The following is a 20330-nucleotide window of genomic DNA, read 5'->3' on the forward strand; positions in this document are numbered from 1 at the left end:
CCATAAATACTTGAAAACATCTCTAAATGATAAAAGAAAAAGTATGACCACAATGCCATTATCACAACTGAAGCATGAATAGCAACGCCCTGGTACCTTTTAATATCGCTTCATTTTTAACTTTTTGTTTTGATTGAAGCGTACTCAGTCACAGTGTGTCAGCTTCCAGTGTAAGCATCATGTTTCAGTCATCCACATACATACATATATTCATTTTCATATTCTTTGTCGTTTCGAGCTTTTAATACATTTCCATCTCGGTGACAAGCTGACAGAAACTAATGCAGACACACTCGCCACCTAGCGGATCGCCTCGGACCAGGCACGGCCCGCGGGCTTCAGCCGTCACTGCTGCCTTTGCGTTTACAGTCCCACCAGAGCCTCAGAATGTGTCATGAATTGGTGGAAGCCACTGACCAAACGACAGAGATGGGTTTAATGTGAAGATAATGCAGTGGCAGCTCCTGAGTGACTTCCTAAAAGGGGCTTCAAGTTTCATTTTGTTTAGCCCTTTATTTCAAATTTTTAGAAGCTATCAGAAACTGGTGAAGGGGCAGCTGATGAAGGCAGAGCCTCCCTGCTCCCCAGCCTTCGCCCCCAGTGACACTGAGGGAGGGCCATGTGACACCCCAGTGTGCTGGGCACTGGTCTGAGGGGAGCTGGCGATAGTAGCCGCAGCCTGCCCGCAGAGACGCTGGGACAGCATAGCCAAGAGCGGTGGCTGTGAACGTTTGGTTTTATGGTCTGGATCGCGTTTACTTTAGCTTGAGTTCTTAGGATTTAGAAACATAAGGAGTTTGTGCTGACTTTTGCATGAACGTATTTAGGTAGCTTTATTATGAAAATAATTTGAGTCCACAACTGGGAGGCTGCAAGAAGCTGTTCTCCTTTGAAACAAAATCTGTCTGATGGGGGGAGGGTATAGCTCAGGGGCAGAGCACATGCATAGCATACCCAAAGTCCTACGTTCAGTCCCCAGTCCCTCCTCTAAATATAAATAAATATTAAAACCTAATTACCTCCCCCCCAATTTTTTTTTTTAATTTTAAAAACAAAACAAAATCTGCTTGAGAAGCACCATTTAGGGACATTCTTAAAAAACAACGTTAAATCCCAGCCCATCCTGAAAAAGGCAGTTCAGCGTCTGGGAAAGGGCACGGGGGGCTAGGCCTGCCCTTCAGCCGCAGCTACTTGGCCTTGAGCAAATGAGACATCAATTTCCTCCGCCTCTGAGCACCCCATCCTCAAGGGAAAACAGGGGTGCCAGCCCCCATGGAGTTGTCATGAGAGTTCAGTGAGACAGTGAATGAGAGTGCTTGCCACATAAAAAGAAGCAAAATCTTGAATCTAAGAATCAACCAGAAAAATTGTTGAGCACGCATTTTCCTTTCTGAGCACTGTGTCCGGGCCCCAATTTCTGGCTAAGAAAAGTAAATGAGTTGGGGGTTGGGGGTGCGGGCTGGCCAAGCCAGCGCCTGTGAGCTGAAAAGAAGGACATGTGTGGCAGGCGAGACCGCAGACACCCTCCTGGCGCTGCGTTACTGTAAGGACCGCCGGGCCCTGACCGTGGGCGTCACCAACACCGTGGGCAGCTCCATCTCCCGGGAGACTGACTGCGGCGTCCACATCAACGCGGGACCAGAGATCGGCGTGGCCAGCACCAAGGTAGAAGGAGCCGCATGGGCACCCGCGCGGGGGGGTGGCAGGAGGCCGAGAGGGAAGCCCAACGACCTGTCTCGTCTTGGGTGGTTGCCACGTGCTCGTTCACCCTGGCTCTGCTGACGCCACCGTGTTGTCCGCAGGCTTACACCAGTCAGTTCATCTCTCTGGTGATGTTTGGTCTGATGATGTCTGAAGACCGTATTTCACTGCAAAACAGAAGGCGAGAGATTATCCATGGCCTGAGATCTCTACCTGGTATGTCCCAGAGCTATGCTTTGCTCATGATCAAATCCTGTGGACTGCTCCTGGCTGGTCTCTCCCTTGACTCTCTCCCATGCTGTTAATCACTCCCTCCTCCTCCCTAGAACTTCCTACTCACCACTGAGTCCCTGCAGCAGGCCCCACTAGGCCGAGAGTAAAGCCCACACTGGTCACAGGGCCCTGGAGTCCTGCACGCTGGGACCCTGCGCCTCTGACCTCATTGACCTCCCTGCCCCTCCCTGAGCTGCCTCACTGACCTTCTGATCCTCAGCAGTGCCAAGCTCTTTCCACCACAGGGCCTTTGCACTGGCTCTACCAAAACCCTCTTCCCCCAGCTCTACCTACGGCTGACAGCTCTCCCCCCTCCCCCCAAGTCTCAGCTCCAATGTCACCTCCTGGGACCCTCCCTGTCCACCCTAACAGAGGCCCTAATCCCCCGCCCAGCTGTCTATGAAATGTTAGTCCATTTCTTTTCTCTATAGCATATGCCATGATTTGAAATGACCTGTTCATCTGTGTGCTGGCTTGTCTCCGCCAGCCGTGTCAGCTCAGTGAGCGCACAGCCCTGTCTGTCAGAGACACTCCCAGATGCCAGTGTCCAGCTAGGGCAGACATTCCGTCGGTGCTCAGGAAATACCCAAGAAGTTGCAGATGGCCCCCAGGCCTCTTCCTGGCCCAGACTGCTCCTTCACAGACTCGTCAGACTCTCCCTTGCTGGGTCCTATCTGTCGCACCCAGTGAGCTTCAATGTCTGTTGCACTAAGTTGCGAGCTCTTTGGGGGGACCATGGTTTCAATTATTCATTCACTCATTCATTCACTCACCAAACATGGATTCAGGACCAGTTGTGTGCCCTGCCCTGTGGCCGTCCTGGGACTGCCAAGATAAGCACCCACTCCTTTCCTTCAGTCACTTGCACCCCAGGGAAGAAGAGCTGGAATTTCTTTGTGCAGTTTAGAGAGTGTGAAATGAAAGGACCTCACCCCGTGGCTGACATGGAGCAAGCCCCGGGAGCAGGGTGTCATGGGGGTGGTCACAGGGCTGTGGGGCGGCCCCTCCCAGAGATGGAGCAGGCACTGGGACCTCCCTGAGAGCCGAGGGCAAACCCCAGAGAAGGCAGAGAAGGAAAGCCACCACCTAACCATACACAAGGTCTGGGGGTCTGAATATGACCAAGACCACATGTTGAAAATGTATTGACAAGACAAGCATTCTTAACTAAGCCAGGTAATAACCCTGCCAAAACAGGACTCTATTCTGCTCAGTAGGCAGTTGCCAAGATGTGGTCCGCAGGTCCTGGGGGTCTACAGGACCCTTGCAGTCAAAACTGTCTTCCTAGTCGGGTGTTATTTATCATAAATAAGACGCTTCTACCTTTCTCACTGTGGACACTTGCAAAGGCAGTGGTGGCCGCTTCAAGGCAGAGGCACCACACTGTTCTTGTGACTGAGAGGCTAACAGCTTCACTTAAGAATGCCTTTGATGATGCAGTAAAATATGCTAGTCTTATTAAACTGCAACGCTTTTTAATATTCTAAGTGGCAAATGGGAAATATTCAGAAAGGGCTCTGCTGCACCTTCCAGCATGATGTTTGTTTCAGAGAAGAGCAGCCTGTGATTGAGTAGCAAGCTGACTGGGGTGCTCGGCAGACATTTTCTCAAAAATGAACCAAGTTAGCCCAGCACTTTAAGGAAAACGACTGATAACAGTATTTGTTGCCAGTGATAAACTTCGAGCTTTCAACTGAAACTTGGGATTTTGGAAAACTCGTGTTGTCAGTATGAATCTGACCACTTCCCGGTACTCAGATATCTCGGATGATTTTAACAGATTGTGGTGATTTTAGCAAAGATGATTTTTTAAAAATATTTTATAGTGAAATGTGTCCGTTTTTAGAAGATTTGCATAACTCAGTGAACCAATATTTTGCAAATGGCCAATGCAATGTTACACAATTATGCACACATAAAACACCCATTTAAGTAAGCGCAGGATAGACTGACGCATTTTAATGTAAAAAGGTAGGAAACATTTGTTGATATGATCTCAGATTCCACATTTGCAACTACCCTTTTAAGAAATTGCACTTCTTGGGTTTGGAGTAGTATCAAAGAACATTCACAGTTATTTGAAAAAGTTATTTAAATACTCCTCCATTCTCCAGCTACAAATCTCTGTGTGGCCAGATTTTCTCTTTTCTTTTTTCTTTTTCTTTGGAAAAGAACTAATTTACTTAATTTTTCATAAAATGACTAGACCAAAGTTACTATTTGGTCTTTGTCTTTTTAAGTTATTTAATTTCTTCTTCTTTTTTTTTGGATTCCAAAACCTTGTCTCACACACCATGACTGTTCTTTGTGAATTTTGTTGTGTAATCCATGTGACTGGCTCTCCCCTCTGCTGTGTGCTTGACTCAGAGCTGATCAAGGAGGTGTTGTCCCTGGACGAGAAGATCCACGACCTGGCCCTGGAGCTCTACACGCAGAGGTCGCTCCTGGTCATGGGGCGGGGCTACAACTACGCCACGTGCCTGGAAGGAGCCCTGGTGAGCCCCCCTGCCCTGCCCAAGCCCCACCTCCGCTGACCCCTGCATGAGAAACCAGCAAGAAGGCGGGGAGGGCTTTGGGCTAGGGGAGGGGAGGGTGCCGCTCACCCACCAGCTGTTCCAGCTGGCGGGACATGGAGATGAGGGCGCCTGATCTCCTGAGGAGAAACGGGCAGGGCACCCTTACAGGGGCCCCTGAGGTGCCCAGCAGCGCCAGGCTCCACCTAGGATAGCTCGTTCACATCTTAGGAGCACCCTCTGAGAAGCTGGCAGTTACTGTCCACGCTTTACGTAGGAGGAAACTGAGCCTCCAAAAAATTCGTCTTGCTCAAGATTACATAATGGAAGTCATCAGCCTCAGATTCAAACTCAGGCGTTCATGTGGACTTAGCTTTTTTCCACTACCATAAGCAGTCTGCGTGGGAGGATTTGCAGACCAGAATAATGGGGTCAGGTCTCTGCAGAGTTTCCCTGTTGCTCTTCAAACTTCCAAGGGAAGCTTGGGATCCTACAGGAATGATCCCCAGAGGCCCCGCATTTTTTACATTGGTGACGGGCTGTTTTGTTTATGGTGGCAGTAGAGCTCCACACCCACTTAAGAGAAAGCTGCCGGGGTGGGGGCACGGTGCCAGAACCGCAGGCCTACTTGAGAGGGCGGGCAGTGCTGTCCAGGGGCCCCAGCCCCTTAAAAACTATCTACTTGCTGTTTATGGATCAGAATGCTCAACCAAGGTACCTGGGAGACAATGTCACAGGTGAGGCAACACTTGGAACCCAGACATGAGCATCATCTGTGACCAAGCTTGGCTCCCCACCTCTCCCTGTGGGAGCAAGTGGCCACTGCCGCCCCACCGTCCCCATTTGGAAGACAGTGCTGGTTGCAGCGGGGGACACAAGTCAGAGAGTATTACGGGAGGTGAGGGTTGGGAGAGGGCGGAAGGTAAGGGTCGGGAGGGGCGTGCAAGCCGTGATGACTGCAGTGAGCTCCAACTTCCACACCCTTCCAGTGGAGACTCTGGCCCCTGTCAGAGGCAGCGAGGGGCCAGCCACGCTGCTTCTCAGGGGCAGGGGAGCAATGCCTGGGCGGGGTGCACTTTCAGTGCCCCACCCCCTTGCCTCTGCTCTCTGGTGGGGGATGTTCAGCTGCAGGCCCTGAGAATAGTGCTGAAAGATGTGTATTCAATGTGTCTCCAAGTTCATCTTTGGGGAAAGAAAGAAGCTTTTACGCTACTGCTGGCACAAGTCACTGGCATCTCTGCGGTCACTTGGGTGCCAGCACTCTGGCTGGCTGCGGCATCCAGGGTGGAGCCGCACTCCTGACAATGTGTCCCTGACCCAAATAAATAGTTCTAGGCGGCCTGAGAAATGTTTTTTTCAACACTGTCACCAGCTCAATGTCATGGGTTTAATGGTAACCAGAAAAAAAAAAAGGATTTCCCTAAATGTAGGGGAAAACTCCATTAACAGCCCAGTGTGTGTGTGATTTTGCCTGATAGGTAAGTTGGAGTAACCTTTTGGAAGCTATTCATGGTCTAGAACTGGGGAAATGATTAATCAAATAATTGAACGAAGGCATAGAATACAAGACCATCATTACAAATTGTGACTGCAGAGAAGCCATAGGGCTGACTACATAGAGGGAAGAGGGAAGCTAGATTGACACTGACTTGTCCGTTCAAGGCAGGGCTGGCTGTGCCTCGGGGCTGGTCTGGGGACACAGGCTGTGTGCTGGGCTTTGTGCATGCTCTGGACAGCAGCCAGCCCTCTCCCCTGGCCCTGGCCTTGCCAGCCACCCTCAGTGCTGTTGACCGCTCCATGCGTCCAACTGCCTTGTAACCCTCAGCTCCCTGCTTCCTAGAATCACCCCTCCTGGGCTCCCCTTCCTGCCCTCTGGCTGATACGCTCCAGCGCCTTGTCTGCCCAGTGTAACACTGACCCCATCTCCTGTTTCCCCAGAAAATTAAAGAGATAACCTACATGCACTCAGAAGGCATCCTGGCTGGGGAGCTGAAGCACGGGCCCCTGGCCCTGATTGATAAGCAGATGCCCGTCATCATGGTCATCATGAAGGATCCTTGCTTTGCCAAATGCCAGAACGCCCTGCAGCAGGTCACGGCCCGCCAGGTGAGGGCCCTCAGCGGTGCTGGGCCACTGCTCTCCTGTTCTCTTCCACACATGCCCTACCCACCATCTACCAGCACCAGCGATGGGTATTCCTGCCAGAGAGCAGGTGTGAGCACACACTCTCTCCTGGGCCCCCTCACGCAAGGTGCACATTCAGAAAGGGGCTGGCCAGCCTGCGGCCGTGCCCACAGAAGTTCCTCGGTGAGGCCCAGTGATCCAGGTTGCCCACAGGTGTCCTGAATCCCAGGCTTGGAGGCCAGAAAGGGCCTCCCGCTGGAGGGCCCAGGGGCAGTTCTGATGCTGGCTTCCCAGAGTTAGATTTCACAGCAGAAGGGCACCATTGGCCACAAGACTGCCTCAGGTTTAATAATTCGCTAGAACAACTCGTAAAACACAGGCTGTTCCCTCTGCCTCGAACATTCTTCCCACATATCTTTGGGGAGTTGGCCTCTCATCATTCAGGTCTGATACAAATGTCTTCTTTTTAGCGAGTGTTTCCCAGGCCTCACCACTGTCTCCCAGTCGTGTTATTTATTGTGTTTTACTGGCTTATTTATGTTTTTGTTTTCCTGCCACTTGACTGTGAGCCCCCAGAGCAAGGAGTGGGCGTGACCTGCTCTTTGCAGGGCGCACCGGAGCCACTCAGCTAACGGGCGCTGAGCAACACAGCAGGAGAGGGGCCACCCTCCCAGGGCAGCACGGGAGCCTCCCCCCAAAGCACCAGCTTTGTCCTTTACACCGACCGAACACATCCCCTCACCCGTAACTCCAGCAAAAACGAAAGGTCACTGCTGTCATTGCAGACTGTTGACCTCGGGAACTCTGCTGAGTGTGAGGGATCTGCGTCTTGTGATGGACCACGCTTCTCTGTTTCAGGGTCGCCCGATTATACTGTGCTCCAAGGACGACACCGAAAGCTCCAAGTTTGCGTACAAAACCATCGAGCTGCCCCACACCGTGGACTGCCTGCAGGGCATCCTGAGTGTGATTCCACTGCAGCTCCTTTCCTTCCACTTGGCTGTTCTCCGAGGATACGACGTACGTCTGCGAACCGTCCCCACCAGCAAAGGGGAAAGACGTAACCCTGAGTTCCGCTTTGTTCTGAAACACTTACTCGGCATAAATAGTCATTGGAGAAATGTTTTTATTTTAAATAACTCTTCTTAAAGTAACTTAGACCCCCTGAAAACCAGATGGGTGCTGAGAGATGTGTGAAGACCATTTTAAACCATAAGCTTCTCATCCAGAGACAGGGTTACCTGGCAAATGTAGTACTTTACCCCAGTCTTCCTTGTGCCTGAGAATTTTTAAAGATTTTGTGAGATAATATCAAGGGTGAGGTTTTACATCTTCCTTTTTAATATATCACAATGTTTTCTCACCTCTTGCACTTGTAAGCCACATTGGATCACTGCGCAATATTCCACCACCACGTTATAACGTAGATTTTAACAATTACTTCATCAGTAAATCAGTATTATCAGTAAATAATTCTACTATTTAAACTGTTTCTAAGTTTTTAGAATATCTGCATAAATAAAAACTGCAGTGAACATATCTGTACACACATCTTCCTCCCACATTTAAGATTTGTCCTCAGGCTAGCAAATCATTCAACATTTTGAGACCCCTAACATATGTTGTCAACTTCTGTTCCAGAGACGAACTAATTTATGATCTCACCAGAAAGTGTGTGAGAACACACAATTCACTGGGCAAAGAAACAGAAGTTTTATTGCAATGTTATTTTGAGGAGCTTTAAGAAATACGAAACAGTACCAGGAACGATGGAGCTGATGCCCGTTGCTGGGTGTACCACCCAGCACTGACATTTGCTAACATTTTGGCTTCAGGGCAGGAACGTCGTCTGACCACTGTATCCTCACTTCCCAGAAGAGCATCTAGCGTATTAAGAGCATAATAAATACAGTTAGAATGAATATATATACATATTTTTCTTCTTTTTTTTTTTTAACATTGTTGTAAAAGAAATACGACCCTGCAGATAAAGTTGAAGCTCACTTTATTATCCACCCCCAGACATATTTCCTTCCTGGCCCCTACCCTTAACCAGTAAGTCTCATGGATTTAGTGCGGATCCTTCCAAGGAAAGTGAATCTTTCAAAGTACAATTGAGCTAGCTGTTTTTAATAGCAGGAATCATATCCTTTTAATAGTGTTAACACTGCACAATGACGCATACCGGGTGCCCCATAAATGTTTACTGTGTGAACTAAACTCTGTATAGTTTCTGGAGTAAAGAACCACTTTCAAGACTCAGGTCTCAAGGAGTCTGTGGTTGGAGGTGACCCAGAACACCCGTCTTCGTGTCGTCAAGTGTTCTGATGGGCAGCTTTGCCAGGCAGCATGTTGCTGAGAGCTACGTGGTCCTGAGCAGCTACTTTCTGTCGTTTCAGGTTGACTTCCCCAGAAATCTGGCCAAGTCTGTAACCGTGGAATAAGAACATGAGTGCGAGGAGACCATCGCCACCTTCAATCTGTTTCAAGACCTGTCCCAAGTGACACAAAGTGGGAAGAAAAGCTGGCATTCTGCGTGTTCTGAGTAGATCCCAGTAGAGCTTGACAGCTTTGACGTGCCTTGTGCCCAAGTGCTTTGCTTACAGCAGATCGTCTTTCTCTGTGTCCTGAAGTCGCCAGAGGAGAAGGGAATCTTTGTTTACACACGGGGACCAGAGCGAACTTTTCCACTCCCGTGCAATAGAGGTACAGCTCTCTTCAGAATAACTGTGAACCTTTTTTAACCAACACTAGTTAGTTTTAAAAGACAAAATATTTATAATGACAATTGTATAGCTTTTAAGTTATTTTTCTAGTATGTGGCTTTTCTGTAGCCAAGGTAACTCCCAGACCATGCCCCCGGCTACCCAGTGTGCCCTGTCTCCAGGCACAGGGCATTCATCTCAGATTTGAGCACCAGGCATTGCCTCCCTGGACTCCTTTCTCCTTTCCCATCCTCTCTTGACTGCTCCCGAGTCCCATACCCTGACTTCGGGGAAGCCCTTCCCGCTATCTTCCTATGCCTCCTGTAAGTCCCGTCAGAACCTCAGCCTCCTTCAGCGGTGTCCTCTCGTCTACAGTCTCCGACTCTCCACCTGCTCTTTCGTCTGATCGTGGTTTTTATTACAGCCCAGGCAGCATTTCAGTCCCTGCTCCTGCCCACAGTAAAACGGCTTGGAAGAACCCATGCAAGAGGGCAGTTTCGAGTGAGCTCCCTTGCCCTCTAGTTACAGGCGTGCACAATCAAAGTACTATGCAATTTTAAGACAATAAAGACAGTACAATTTTGGGGGGTGTTGTTTGTGTGGATTTTTGTTAATCTCATCCTTTTTGCCTTCGTGGCTTTTGAGGGCTCCTCAGAATAAGAACTCAATAGATCTGGTGGAAGCGGCCCCCTTTGTTGATAGCCACTGGCGTTGCCCCCACACCTGGGATCTCTGTGGTTCTAGGATGAGCACGAGGGCTGTTTTAACAGAATGGAACAAAATGCAGGAGGTCTGGGCCTCTGGGCTGAGAAGCCACCGAACAGCCTGTTGGAGAGGCTGGGTCGCGTGACGGTGCTTGAGACGGCTACCCAGAGCCCAACAGCAACGTACAGGGACGACAGTCAAATTGCACTTTTTTTCCCCCCAATGAGCAATGAGTGCTCTATCTTCCTGCCTGACTGTATTAATCAAATCAACGACTATTAGTATTTTATTAATACAATCAGGCAGAGAGATAGAAAGCCAGAGACAAAGTTCTTACGGGGTTAGAATTTGGCTCCCTACGAAGGTGTTATCCCAGACAGCTCGCATGGTGTCTTCATGACAACTAATTCGTGTGTGTGGCTCTGGAATCCCATCAGATGTCTGTTCTGGGTGACCTGTAGGCTTTTCAGCAATTTCCCATCTTCTCCTGTGCTCGTTCCTGTATCACAGGCGTTGGAAACCTGGGAACTATATTTCCAGGTTAAATTCAGCCAGTGAGAGGCTCTCCTGGGAGATAGGGAAGACAGTGCAGAAATCGTACTATTCACTGAGAAGTCGTTATGTATTTCTGCCCTGGCAGAGACAGGCAAGAGGTCCTGCTGTGGCGCTTAGCGCCACGGTGCCTGCTCAGGCGCTCCCTGAAACTCACCCATCACTCAGGGCTCCAGCCCGCGGCGGCCACCAGCAGAGGTTTCCTGCAGCTCCTCCAAAACCCCAATTCTGGAGAACTGGCAGGAACCCAGGCGCGGTGGGGGCATTCCCTGACCTCCTCCCTCCTACCCTTCTCACAAATTAATGAGGGTTATCACTCCTGCTGGAGATGCCTGCCCTGGTTTCCACCTTCCTGGCCAAACAATGGCCAATACAGCTTCTGAGGTTAGGAGACTACAAACTAGCTAGGACGTTTGTATCTGAACAAAATCCAGGAAAACCCATTTCATCCTTAACCCCTGAGAGACCACCCTGATTTGTGCTAATTGTTCCCTTGCTTTTCTTTATTGCTCTACCTGTGCATCTGCCCCAAACTGCACACCGCTTAGTCTTAACAACAGAGGGCAAGCACACTGTCCAAGGAGACACAGCCCCACAGGGCAGAGGCTCCAGGAGAGGGTGGGCGGAGTCTTGGCTCATAGTCTGACTCCTGCTTCTCCGGGGCTTGACAAGGCTCTTTCTGGGGAACTCATCAGCAAGGTCACAGCGAGTCTTGGGAAACAGGGTCCAGTCGGGCACTTGGTAAGACTGAAGTGCAGACCAGGTGCTGGACAAGTGGCAGAAGTCCGGTCAGTGACAGTGGGCTGCTCTGGACTTTCAGAGCCCACCGGGGCCTACCTCCCACTCTCAGGGAAAAGCTAAAAACTTCTGTGAGTGACATGTGTGTCCTCAGCAGAGCCTGAGGAGAGGGACCCTCATTAGCACGTGGTCAAGACAAGCCAAGTACTGATGAGAATGTGGGCCAAGTTCTCCTGGGCGTTCTGTTCTGGGGTTAAGAAGATGGCTGGTTGGAAGCGGAGGTCTCGGTGATGACAGTCTGGGTGCTGGGCCACACAGCTGCAGTGTGGCTCAGGTGCCCTTCACATCTGCCACGGAGCTGTCACCCCGGGGTCACCCTTCACCCTCCTCCAGCGGACTCCTTCCTCCTTCCTCGTGCTGGGTCTCCTGCCTCCTGTCTCTTGTGTCTTCCTTCCTCTGAGTTTCCTTTTCTGTTTTGGTGGAGCACATCCTTCTTGAGTAAAGGTGCCGGGAGGCAAATGTTTTGAGAACCTGCATGTCTAGAAATGACTTTATTATTCACACTTGGTTGAGGGTTTGGTTAATTATAGAACTCTAGGTCAGATACAAACATTTCTTTCAGAACTGTAAAGGCACTGCTCCCTTGTCTTGTTCCCAGCACTGCAGCTGAGGGGTCCAAAGTCACTCTGGGTGCCTTTGTCGGGGACCTCTTCATTTTATTCTTCCTGTTCCCTGTGTTGTGAAACATCGCAATGAGGTCCCTTGGATCGCTTTTCATCTAGTGTTGATTTTGGTCTGGTGACCCATGCCCTTCAGGTCTGGAAAATTTTCTTGAATGACTTTTATGTGGATTTCTTTTTTCATTTCTCTAGTCTCTCTATTATTCAGAGGTGAAGCTGCTAGAATGGCCTTGAGTTTCTTGTCTTTTCTATTGTTCATCTTGTCTTTTTGCTCTACCGATTGGGAGATTTCTTCAGTTTTCTCTCCCAAACTGTTTACTCCCAAGATTTTTCATTTCTGCCAACATTTCATTTCCAAGAGCTCTTTTTTCTCTATAAACAAATAAATGTATGTATATACACTTTAAAATACATATAATATTTTAATTAACTAAAGTCTACAATTTATTCATATTTCCTTAGTTTGTATCTAATGCCCTTTTCCTACTCAAGGTCATCACATCACATATCTTCTTGGGCTCCATGTGGCTGTGACAGTTTCTCAGACTTTGTCTGATCACCTTGACAGTTGTGAGGACTGTGAGTGGGTATTTTGTAGAACATCCCACATATGTGTTTGTCTGATGCTTTCCTTGTTGTTAGACTGGTACTCTGTGTTTTCAGAAGGAAGATGCCAGAAGTAAAGTGCTAGTCTCATCACTTCGTATCAAGCGTACATACTATCAACCTGTCTCACTTTATCACTGTCATGTCACCCGTGGTCACCTGACTTAGGCAGTGTTTGACAGGGACTCTGTTTCTTACCCCTCTCCATACTGATTTCTCTGGAAGGAAGCCACTATGCCCATCCCACACTTAAAAGAGCAGGGAGCTATGCTTCACCTCCTAGAGAGGGGAGCATCACATAAACTGGAATTCAGTACAGATGTCCGTTCTTACCTATTTATTTTTTCATTTGTTAAATTATTTATTTCTATTACTGTTGAACTCATGGATATTTATTTTATACTTTGAGTCATAGCCCAGTACTATGTTATTTATTTTGTTGTTCAAACTGTTCCAACTATGGGCCCTGGGAGCTCCTTCCATTGGCTCTTGTGACTCGCGTGTGTGTGTTGGGCTGGGGAGTGTACTTTGTAAGCACTCCCTTTCTTGCACTACGATTTGCTCTGGGCTCATCTTGTGCATTCCCCACCCCTGCCCTAGAATCAGCCATTGCGCCAAGAAGCCCTAGGCTTACTGATGCCGAGATTTACTGCCCGGCAATCTGGAAGGGGCCTTGTTGGGGGCTGGAGGTTAGGCCTTTCCTTTAGGCTTCAGGGCCGGTCAGACTTCCACAGAAGAGCTTTCCAGTCTCTTGCCTTTGAGCAAGGTGGAGATGCCTGGAGGAGGAGGGCTGAGGGCCCCTGTATTCAGCAATCAGTTATACAGCCAGGGGTCAACCCCATTTTCAGACAGCTCTCATGCCCTCAGCTGGGTCCCCAGCTCAGATGCCCTCCTTCTTATCACAAGAGAATAAAATCTAGACTTCTGTCTTTCCCAGTGGTTTCTGCCCTTCCTCCTGCCATGTCCTCACATGTGCCTGACTGCCCAGCCAGCAGTGGGAGCCTGCAGGGGGAGCCATCAGAGTCCTCCTCTGAGGGTTTTCAAGCTTAATTTGGGACAGAGGGCCACCTTCCTTGGGTGGTAGAAGAGCAGGTGACATGGGGAGAAGGAAGCTGGCACAGAAGAGTGGGAGGGGATGGGGGGTTTACCTCTGTCTTCCAAGGCCTCAGCCAGGCTCTCAAGCCAGCCCCACCCCTGCCCTCCCCCAGGAGGAAGTGCCCCCAAATTGTCCCCACTGGCTTAGGTGCAGTGTGGCTTTCTATAACACACAACTGGAACAGTTTTGACTGGGACCCTCCTCCCCCCGGCACATCTCTGGTCCTGGGGAGGGTTGGAGAGAAGACAGAGGAGGGGTTAAGGCAGTGGGACCGGGAGGAAAGGAAAAGCGGGGAGGGGTGAAGGAGGCCAGCACGCCAACAGTAACACACTTCTTGCCTGTAAGGCCTGCACCCTAAGTTTGGTACTTCTCTCCTTGAGTCCTCGCAGCATCCCCATCAGGATGGGGTCCCCACCGACGCCCACTCCCCATGGAACTGAGGCTCGGAGAAGCTAACCCCCTGCCCGGAGGAGCACAGCCAAGTGCAGAGCCTGACTGGAAGCCGGGTGAAGAGGCCCACATGGGCTGGGAGGCTGGGCGGCTCGGCGGCTGTCCACTGGCTGCAGCATCAAGCAGCCGAGTCTAGGGCAGGGCAGGGCAGCCAGACACAGGCCCCAGAGGGCCTCGCTAGAAGGCTGAGCCCCAGGGCACAAGTCCCCACTCTGAAAACAAAGCCGTGCTTTCCTCTCTGACTTCTCTTCCTTCACCCCCACATCCCACCTCTAAGGCCTGACAATTCCACCTCGCAAAGTTTTCCTTCACATCAAGTTTATTTTAGTATAATTTACATACACAAAAAGTGACCCTTTCTTAGATGCACAGTTCTGAGTTTTGACATATGACGACGACTCTAATTAAAATACATACAGAGTATACCCATCACCCCTCAAAATTCACTAGTGGCCTCTGATAGGCATTCCCCTCACCCCCACCTGACCTTTGGCAACCACTGATCTGACTTTGCTTTTCCCAGGTTGTTGTGTAAACGGAGTCACAGCAGGTGTAGTCTTGCGTTTGGCTGTTTTCACTCACCATGTTTTCAAGTTTTTTGGGGGGTGGGAGGGAGAGTAATTCAGTTTATTTATACAATGGAATACTACTCAGCCATAAAAACCGACAACATAATGCCATTTGCTGCAACATAGATGTTCCTGGAGAATGTCATTCTATTTATCTATTTATTTTTAATGGAGGTACTGGGGATTGAACCCAGGGCCTCACGCGTGCTAAAGCACACCCTCTACCACTGAGCCTACACAGCCGCCCCGCCTCACTGACGATGTTTTTAGCTCTCACCCGTGTTGCACACTCATCAGCAGGCCAGCCCTCTCTGCGGTCAGGTAACATCCCGCGGCAGACGCACCACAGTTTGTCTTTCCATTCACAGAATTATGGACATACAGGTTGTTTCTACTTTTTAACTATTTCAAATAAAGCTGCTATGCATATTCACGTTCTCTTTGTGTGAACATGCTTTCACTTCTCTTGGGTACATATCCAGGAAGGGGATTTCTGGGTGGCACAATGTTATCAGAAACTACCAAACTGTTTTCCAAAGCGGATGTCCCGTTTTGCCTTCCCACCGGCAGTGTCTGGGAGTCCCAATTGCTCCACATCACCACCACCACTTGTTACTGTCTTTTTTTAACAAAGCCATCCTAATGGGATGTGTAGTAATAATGGGTTGTAATTTCATTTGCATTTCCAATAAGTCTTGAAATAGTTTTAAAATCCATGCTTTTCTCTTGACATCTGTTGCTTGGCCCCAGGCCAGACCTCATCTTCCCTCACAAAGGCCTTTGCAATAGCTCCCTAATTCGTCTTGTGGACTTAACCCCCTCATCCCTGAAACTTCACGTGCCCTAATGATCTTTCCAAAATAAACATCTAATCACATTGCTCATGTCCTGTCTTAATGCCCCATGAGAGCTGCCTTTTACCCACAAAGGCCAGCAGGTAAGGGATGAGTGAATTTGCAGGGTCTCACCTAAAGGGGCAGCTGCCACTCAGTTCCAGCTTCAACTGGAACTGCTGCCAGAGCTTCAACTATTCAAGAGAAACCAACAATTGAGATTTTTCAAGGTGAAGCTCCCAAGTTTTAAATGTTGACAACTAAAAAAACTTAAAAAACCCCCACAACTCTCTGGGTTAAACAGGCTTATCAGTGAGCTGAAGCCAGCCTATGGGCCTCTACCCAGCCGTGCCAGTCCACACACCTCAAAGCCCTCCTAACTCTCCAGTCCGCCTTCTCCATCTCCCGTAGGACCAGGTGATGTGTGGGTCTCTGAACATACATGCTGGTCCTCACTTCTGAACCTTTGGGTCCGAGTGTCCTTTCAGCCTGAAGCACTGGCCCCCAGCCCATTCCTGCTGGCTTTCCAGCCTCAGCTGGGGCTTCCTCCAGTCCAAGAGGCCTTTCTCAACTGCTTCCCCCACCTGGCAGACAAGACCAGCTGTCAGCCGTGCTCGTGTGTTCCCTGCGCGCCCTGCCCCATGACACAGCCATCAGACGTGTGGCAGGATCTTCTCCCTCGTTGGCCTCAACCAGAATTCTGTGCGCATGCCAGCCCCTCACCTGACACATGCTCACTGTATTTCATAAGCCAGAAAAAAGCAGAATCCTTTCAGAAAACTCAGCGTGGAATATGCATAGGGGTATGTATGTGTACAATGAATTTCGGTCCTCACTTGGCATGGGGTGAGTGCTGCACAGTCAGGGCCGGCGTGTGTCTGAGAATGGGTGCCCCTACCTAATCTGAGAAGCACCCATGAGGGCTCCTTTGTAAAACCACAGCTTTGTAAAAGACAGTCAGATTTCACTAGTTTCCCATAATCCTTGATGGCGGCAACTTTTGCTTCCCTGTTTTCTGCCGCGAACCTGGGGCAGATGGCAGATGAGGCTGAGGTAGGGCTGGTGTGGGCAGGGGCCCGTCAGGTGGGCTCTCCTTAATACAGGCCACACTCAGGAGCTACCATTTCATGCAGGGACGGGCCATGCTCAGTTTTAGAAAACTCATTCTGGTGGCCACGGTAAGCACGGCCTAAGGGGGACACCATAGCTAGATGCCTTCCCTTACCCTACTCCTCTTCTGAGGCCCTGGTGTCCCCAGCCTGGCCCTGGGTCACAGGGCCCTGGGCCCTGCCACCCTCCTCAAATTCTGCCATCCCCTCTAAGCCCCCCATCCCCTCAACTCCCACCCGCCCCGAACACACACCCAGGGTCCTGTCCCTTCCGCTCAGTTTGGCCCCTGCCCTGGTTACCCTACGGTCCTGGCCACCCTCTGAGGGCTGCCCCTCCTCCACAGTCTCCCACTCTCCCCATACACGAAGTCCAGTTTCCCTCACCTCCTCCTCGGACCTCTGAGCTTTTCCCCAGTGCATCCAGCCTCCGTGCCTCACTTCCAGTTTTGCTTATCCAAACACGGATCCAGCAACAACCACTACTCTGGCCTCTCCCTTCATCTCACACGACTCGAGACCTGCAGAAGCCCAACCCAGATGACAGAGAACTGCAGGAGACGCCCCAAAAGGTGGTCAGTGTGAACAAACCCCATGCCTCAGGGCGCCCTCAGCACTGCGTTCCCACTTACAACCCTGCCATTCTCCTCTGAAGCAGACGCTTGACCTCTGTCCCAGACGCACCAGCCTGTCCTTCCCTCCCCTCTGTCACTGACCTGCCAGGGACACTAGTCTGCACACGGCCATCTCCTCCCCAACTTCTGGCCGCACCCCTACAAACCCGTTCACAGCGAGCCGCAGAATCCAAGCCCCCGTCTCCCCGCTCCCTCGCCGCCCCCGCCTCCCGGAGCCATCGCACGCGGGGTCCCCAGCTTCCCCTCGCCCCGGGCTCTCCCCATCACGTGCCAGCTCTGTCCTCCTCCTGGCTGCCTCGCCGCCGCCAGTCTGCACAGCGGCCCGGCTCTCGGTCCCGCCGGCCTGCCCTCTGCATCGCCTCCCGGCTCGCTGTTCGGCCGCCGCGCCGCGGGCCCCTAAGGGCAGCAGCGAACTCAGCCGGCGCGCCCAGCCGCGCCCGCGTCCACATGGCGCAGCCCCGGACGACTGCGCGGCCGCGGAGCGCGGATCCCCGCGGAACCCGGCACCGAGCGCCCTGGCTCCGCCCGCAGCCCCGGCCGCGCCGCCCGCCCCCGGGCGCGATTGGCCGCTCCCGCCCGGCTTGTCGCGCGCTGATTGGTCGGCGCGAGGGTCGGTCAGGCAGGGCGCCGCGGCGGCGGCGGCGGAGGAGAAGGGAGCCAGACCGGAAGGGTCCGAGCGCCCCGGCGCCCCTCACACCCACTGCGGCGGCGGCGGCGGCGGCGGCGGCGGCGGGGCGGGGCGGCCGGCCGAGCCCCGGGCAGCGGAGCTGCGAGGCCAGCGCGCAGCGCCGCCAGTCCGCCCGCCGGCCCTCTCCCCCTGGCGCGGCGGCGGGGAGGCGAGGTGAGCCCCGCGGGCGGGCGGGCTAGGCCGGGCGGGGACTGCTCAGGCCGAGCCCCGTCGGGGAAGGGCGGCGGGAGGGCCGCGCCACCGGGCTCTGCGGGGGCGGGGGCGCGGGCCGGGTTCTGCGGGGCCGACCGGGGGCTGCGCGGTGCTGGCGACCCCGGCCGCCGCCCCTTGTCCTCCGGACTGCCGCAGTCACCCGCTCCCGCCCGGCTGTCATTGGCCCGGAGCTGCGGGCCGGCTCCCCGGTCTGGCCCCGGCAGACATGCCTTGGGGTCTGCAGGCGCCACCCCTCCCGATTGGCACGCAGCTGCACACCCGCTCCCGGATGCTCCAGAAGCCTGGGGTCTGGTTCCCGCGACCTTGGCTGAGGCACTGACTCTCGCTGTTCCTCGGTGTTTCCCTCGGGAAAGTGGGGGAAATGTCTCCCCTTTTGGACAGGGTTGTTGTCAAGCTGTATGAATCTCTGTGAAAGCGCCTGGTCAGGAGCCCAGTGCACATTTGTGGAAAATTGAGCGGGATACTGCCCCTGGCTGGTGTGAGTGTGCGAGGAACCCCCTCCCCATCCGCCCAGAATCCCCCATCCTCACGCTCCTCCAGTGCCTCGTCATTGCACACTCAGTGCCCAGCAACGCCAGAGCGGGCCCTGCCCACCACCACCACTCCCTCCAACCCAGAGCACTGCTCTCCTATCCTGCCCATCTTACCTGCCTTGAATGTGCTGCTCTACATACCTCAGGACCTTTGCACTTGCTGTTTCCAATGATTGGCATTGTCTCTGGGATCTTTGTGCAGCTGGCTCCTTCTGGTCCTTCTTCTGGTCAGATATCTGTTTACACGAGGCCTTCCTTGACCATCCTTTCCTCCCTTAGTCATTCTATCTCATGTTGTTGAATCTTTTTCCTAGTATCTGGTTTGAAACTATTCTGTTGATTTGTCTGTTTATTTTCAGTCTTTCCCACCAGGATGTAGCTTTATGAAAACAGGTAGTTGTCTGATTTGTCGACTGCTTTATCCCCAGTGCTTAGAAAGCACACAGTAAGTACTCAGTAATGTCAGTTCAATGAATGAATGAATGACCTTGCCCGCCTGTTGCCTCTGCTTTCTCTGTTCATTTAGTGACTTCCGACTAACTTGTGAAAGTTGTATGCAGATGGAAGCTTGCTCTCATTTTGTGAAACATTTTAATATCCTTGACCCCTTTATTTGGTAACTGTCAGCACAAGCTGTGATGTAAAATGTTATATTTTTATAATGTTTTAGCTCTAAGTTCCTTCCACACATTTGGGAGACATTTACTGAATTCTGCATTATCTAGGTCAGGCTTTCTACTTGGCCCTGGGGACACAAAGGCAGTAGCAACAGGGTCCCTTCCTCCAGAGAGCCCAAGAGCCAGTGGAGAAGGCAGACGTATAGACAGTGGCAGGACAGCTTGTTGTTGAGGTTGAGGAGGGGCTGTGCCATGGAATTGCAGAGGAGATGATGGGCCTTGAGTGGTGATGAGAAATTTGTTGGAGGGGAGCAAGCAGTGGGAAAGGGCAGGGGCAGGGCAAAGGAACGACTTTTGCCCAATGTAGGGTCAGGAGTCAGCATGCAGGGTAAGGTGTAAGGTAGCCCAGTGGGGACCCTGGAGAATCAGACCCAGCTCACCCAGGAATGTTTTAAAAGTCAGAATTTGACTTTTACATTTATACTGTTTTGATTTTTAAATGTTGGCAGCAGATAATTTAAAAATGTTTTAAATGCTGTGAGCTAGGTAAAATACAGACCTTATTCAGCTTGGTTGCAGAATTGTTGACCTCCAGGGCAGGTTGTGTGGGAGGAAAGAGTTGGAATGAGCTGGAAAGGTAACCCAAGGCCAGGAGAGGTAGGCCCTTTTTGGCCAGGTACTCTCATTTAATTGTCACTGGGCTCTGGGAAAGGAACTTTGGAACCTATCTCTGCAGATGAGGAAACAGAGGCTCCTAGAGTTTCAGCACTCTGTTTCAGAGCAAGCAGCTGGAAAGTGAAATTTGAACCTAGGTCTCCCCAGATAAGCATTCTTTCCTGGGTCCCTCAGCTCTGAGTCTTCTCTTCTGGCTCTTACTTTGTTCTGGAAGAACAACATCCAGTCTAGATAATGTTTTCCTTAGTCTTCATTTAACCCTCCTTTTTTCCCTCCCTTCAAAAGGATCCTGCAGGGTTAGAAAAGAATCCTATTTTG

At 51.4% G+C, this 20330-nt stretch overlaps 2 protein-coding genes and 1 long non-coding RNA gene across 9 annotated transcripts in view; 2 read left to right on the forward strand and 1 right to left on the reverse strand.

Moving 5' to 3' along the window:
* The window catches only part of GFPT2 (glutamine-fructose-6-phosphate transaminase 2), a 39793-nt gene extending 29893 nt beyond the window's left edge, over window positions 1-9900 (forward strand). For all 3 annotated transcript variants that reach the window (XM_032464864.1, XM_032464865.1, XM_032464866.1), the window contains 6 exons: window positions 1508-1665; window positions 1803-1917; window positions 4342-4469; window positions 6426-6593; window positions 7470-7631; window positions 9011-9900. In XM_032464864.1, coding sequence (XP_032320755.1) covers window positions 1508-1665; window positions 1803-1917; window positions 4342-4469; window positions 6426-6593; window positions 7470-7631; window positions 9011-9055 — 776 coding nt within the window. In that variant the 3' untranslated portion in view covers window positions 9056-9900. The remainder of the gene's footprint in view (window positions 1-1507; window positions 1666-1802; window positions 1918-4341; window positions 4470-6425; window positions 6594-7469; window positions 7632-9010) is intronic.
* Window positions 808-8495, reverse strand: LOC116658952. Its single transcript, XR_004314178.1, has 2 exons — window positions 8373-8495; window positions 808-1868 (listed from the first exon to the last, which is right to left on the reverse strand). It is a non-coding gene; the product is annotated as an uncharacterized LOC116658952 (long non-coding RNA).
* An 8050-nt stretch (window positions 9901-17950) lies between the features above and the next one.
* Window positions 17951-20330, forward strand: part of MAPK9 (mitogen-activated protein kinase 9) — a 46385-nt gene continuing 44005 nt past the window's right edge. For 2 of the 5 annotated variants that reach the window (XM_032464874.1, XM_032464875.1), the window contains exon 1: window positions 17953-18127. The gene's annotated coding sequence lies outside the window, so the exon portion shown is untranslated. Of the gene's footprint in view, window positions 18128-20330 lie in introns of all 5 variants that reach the window. The other 3 variants (XM_032464873.1, XM_032464871.1, XM_032464876.1) reach the window with 3 other exon arrangements.

The sequence above is a fragment of the Camelus ferus genome, chromosome 22 (assembly GCF_009834535.1).
Source record: "Camelus ferus isolate YT-003-E chromosome 22, BCGSAC_Cfer_1.0, whole genome shotgun sequence".
Classification (NCBI taxonomy): Eukaryota; Metazoa; Chordata; class Mammalia; order Artiodactyla; family Camelidae; genus Camelus; species Camelus ferus.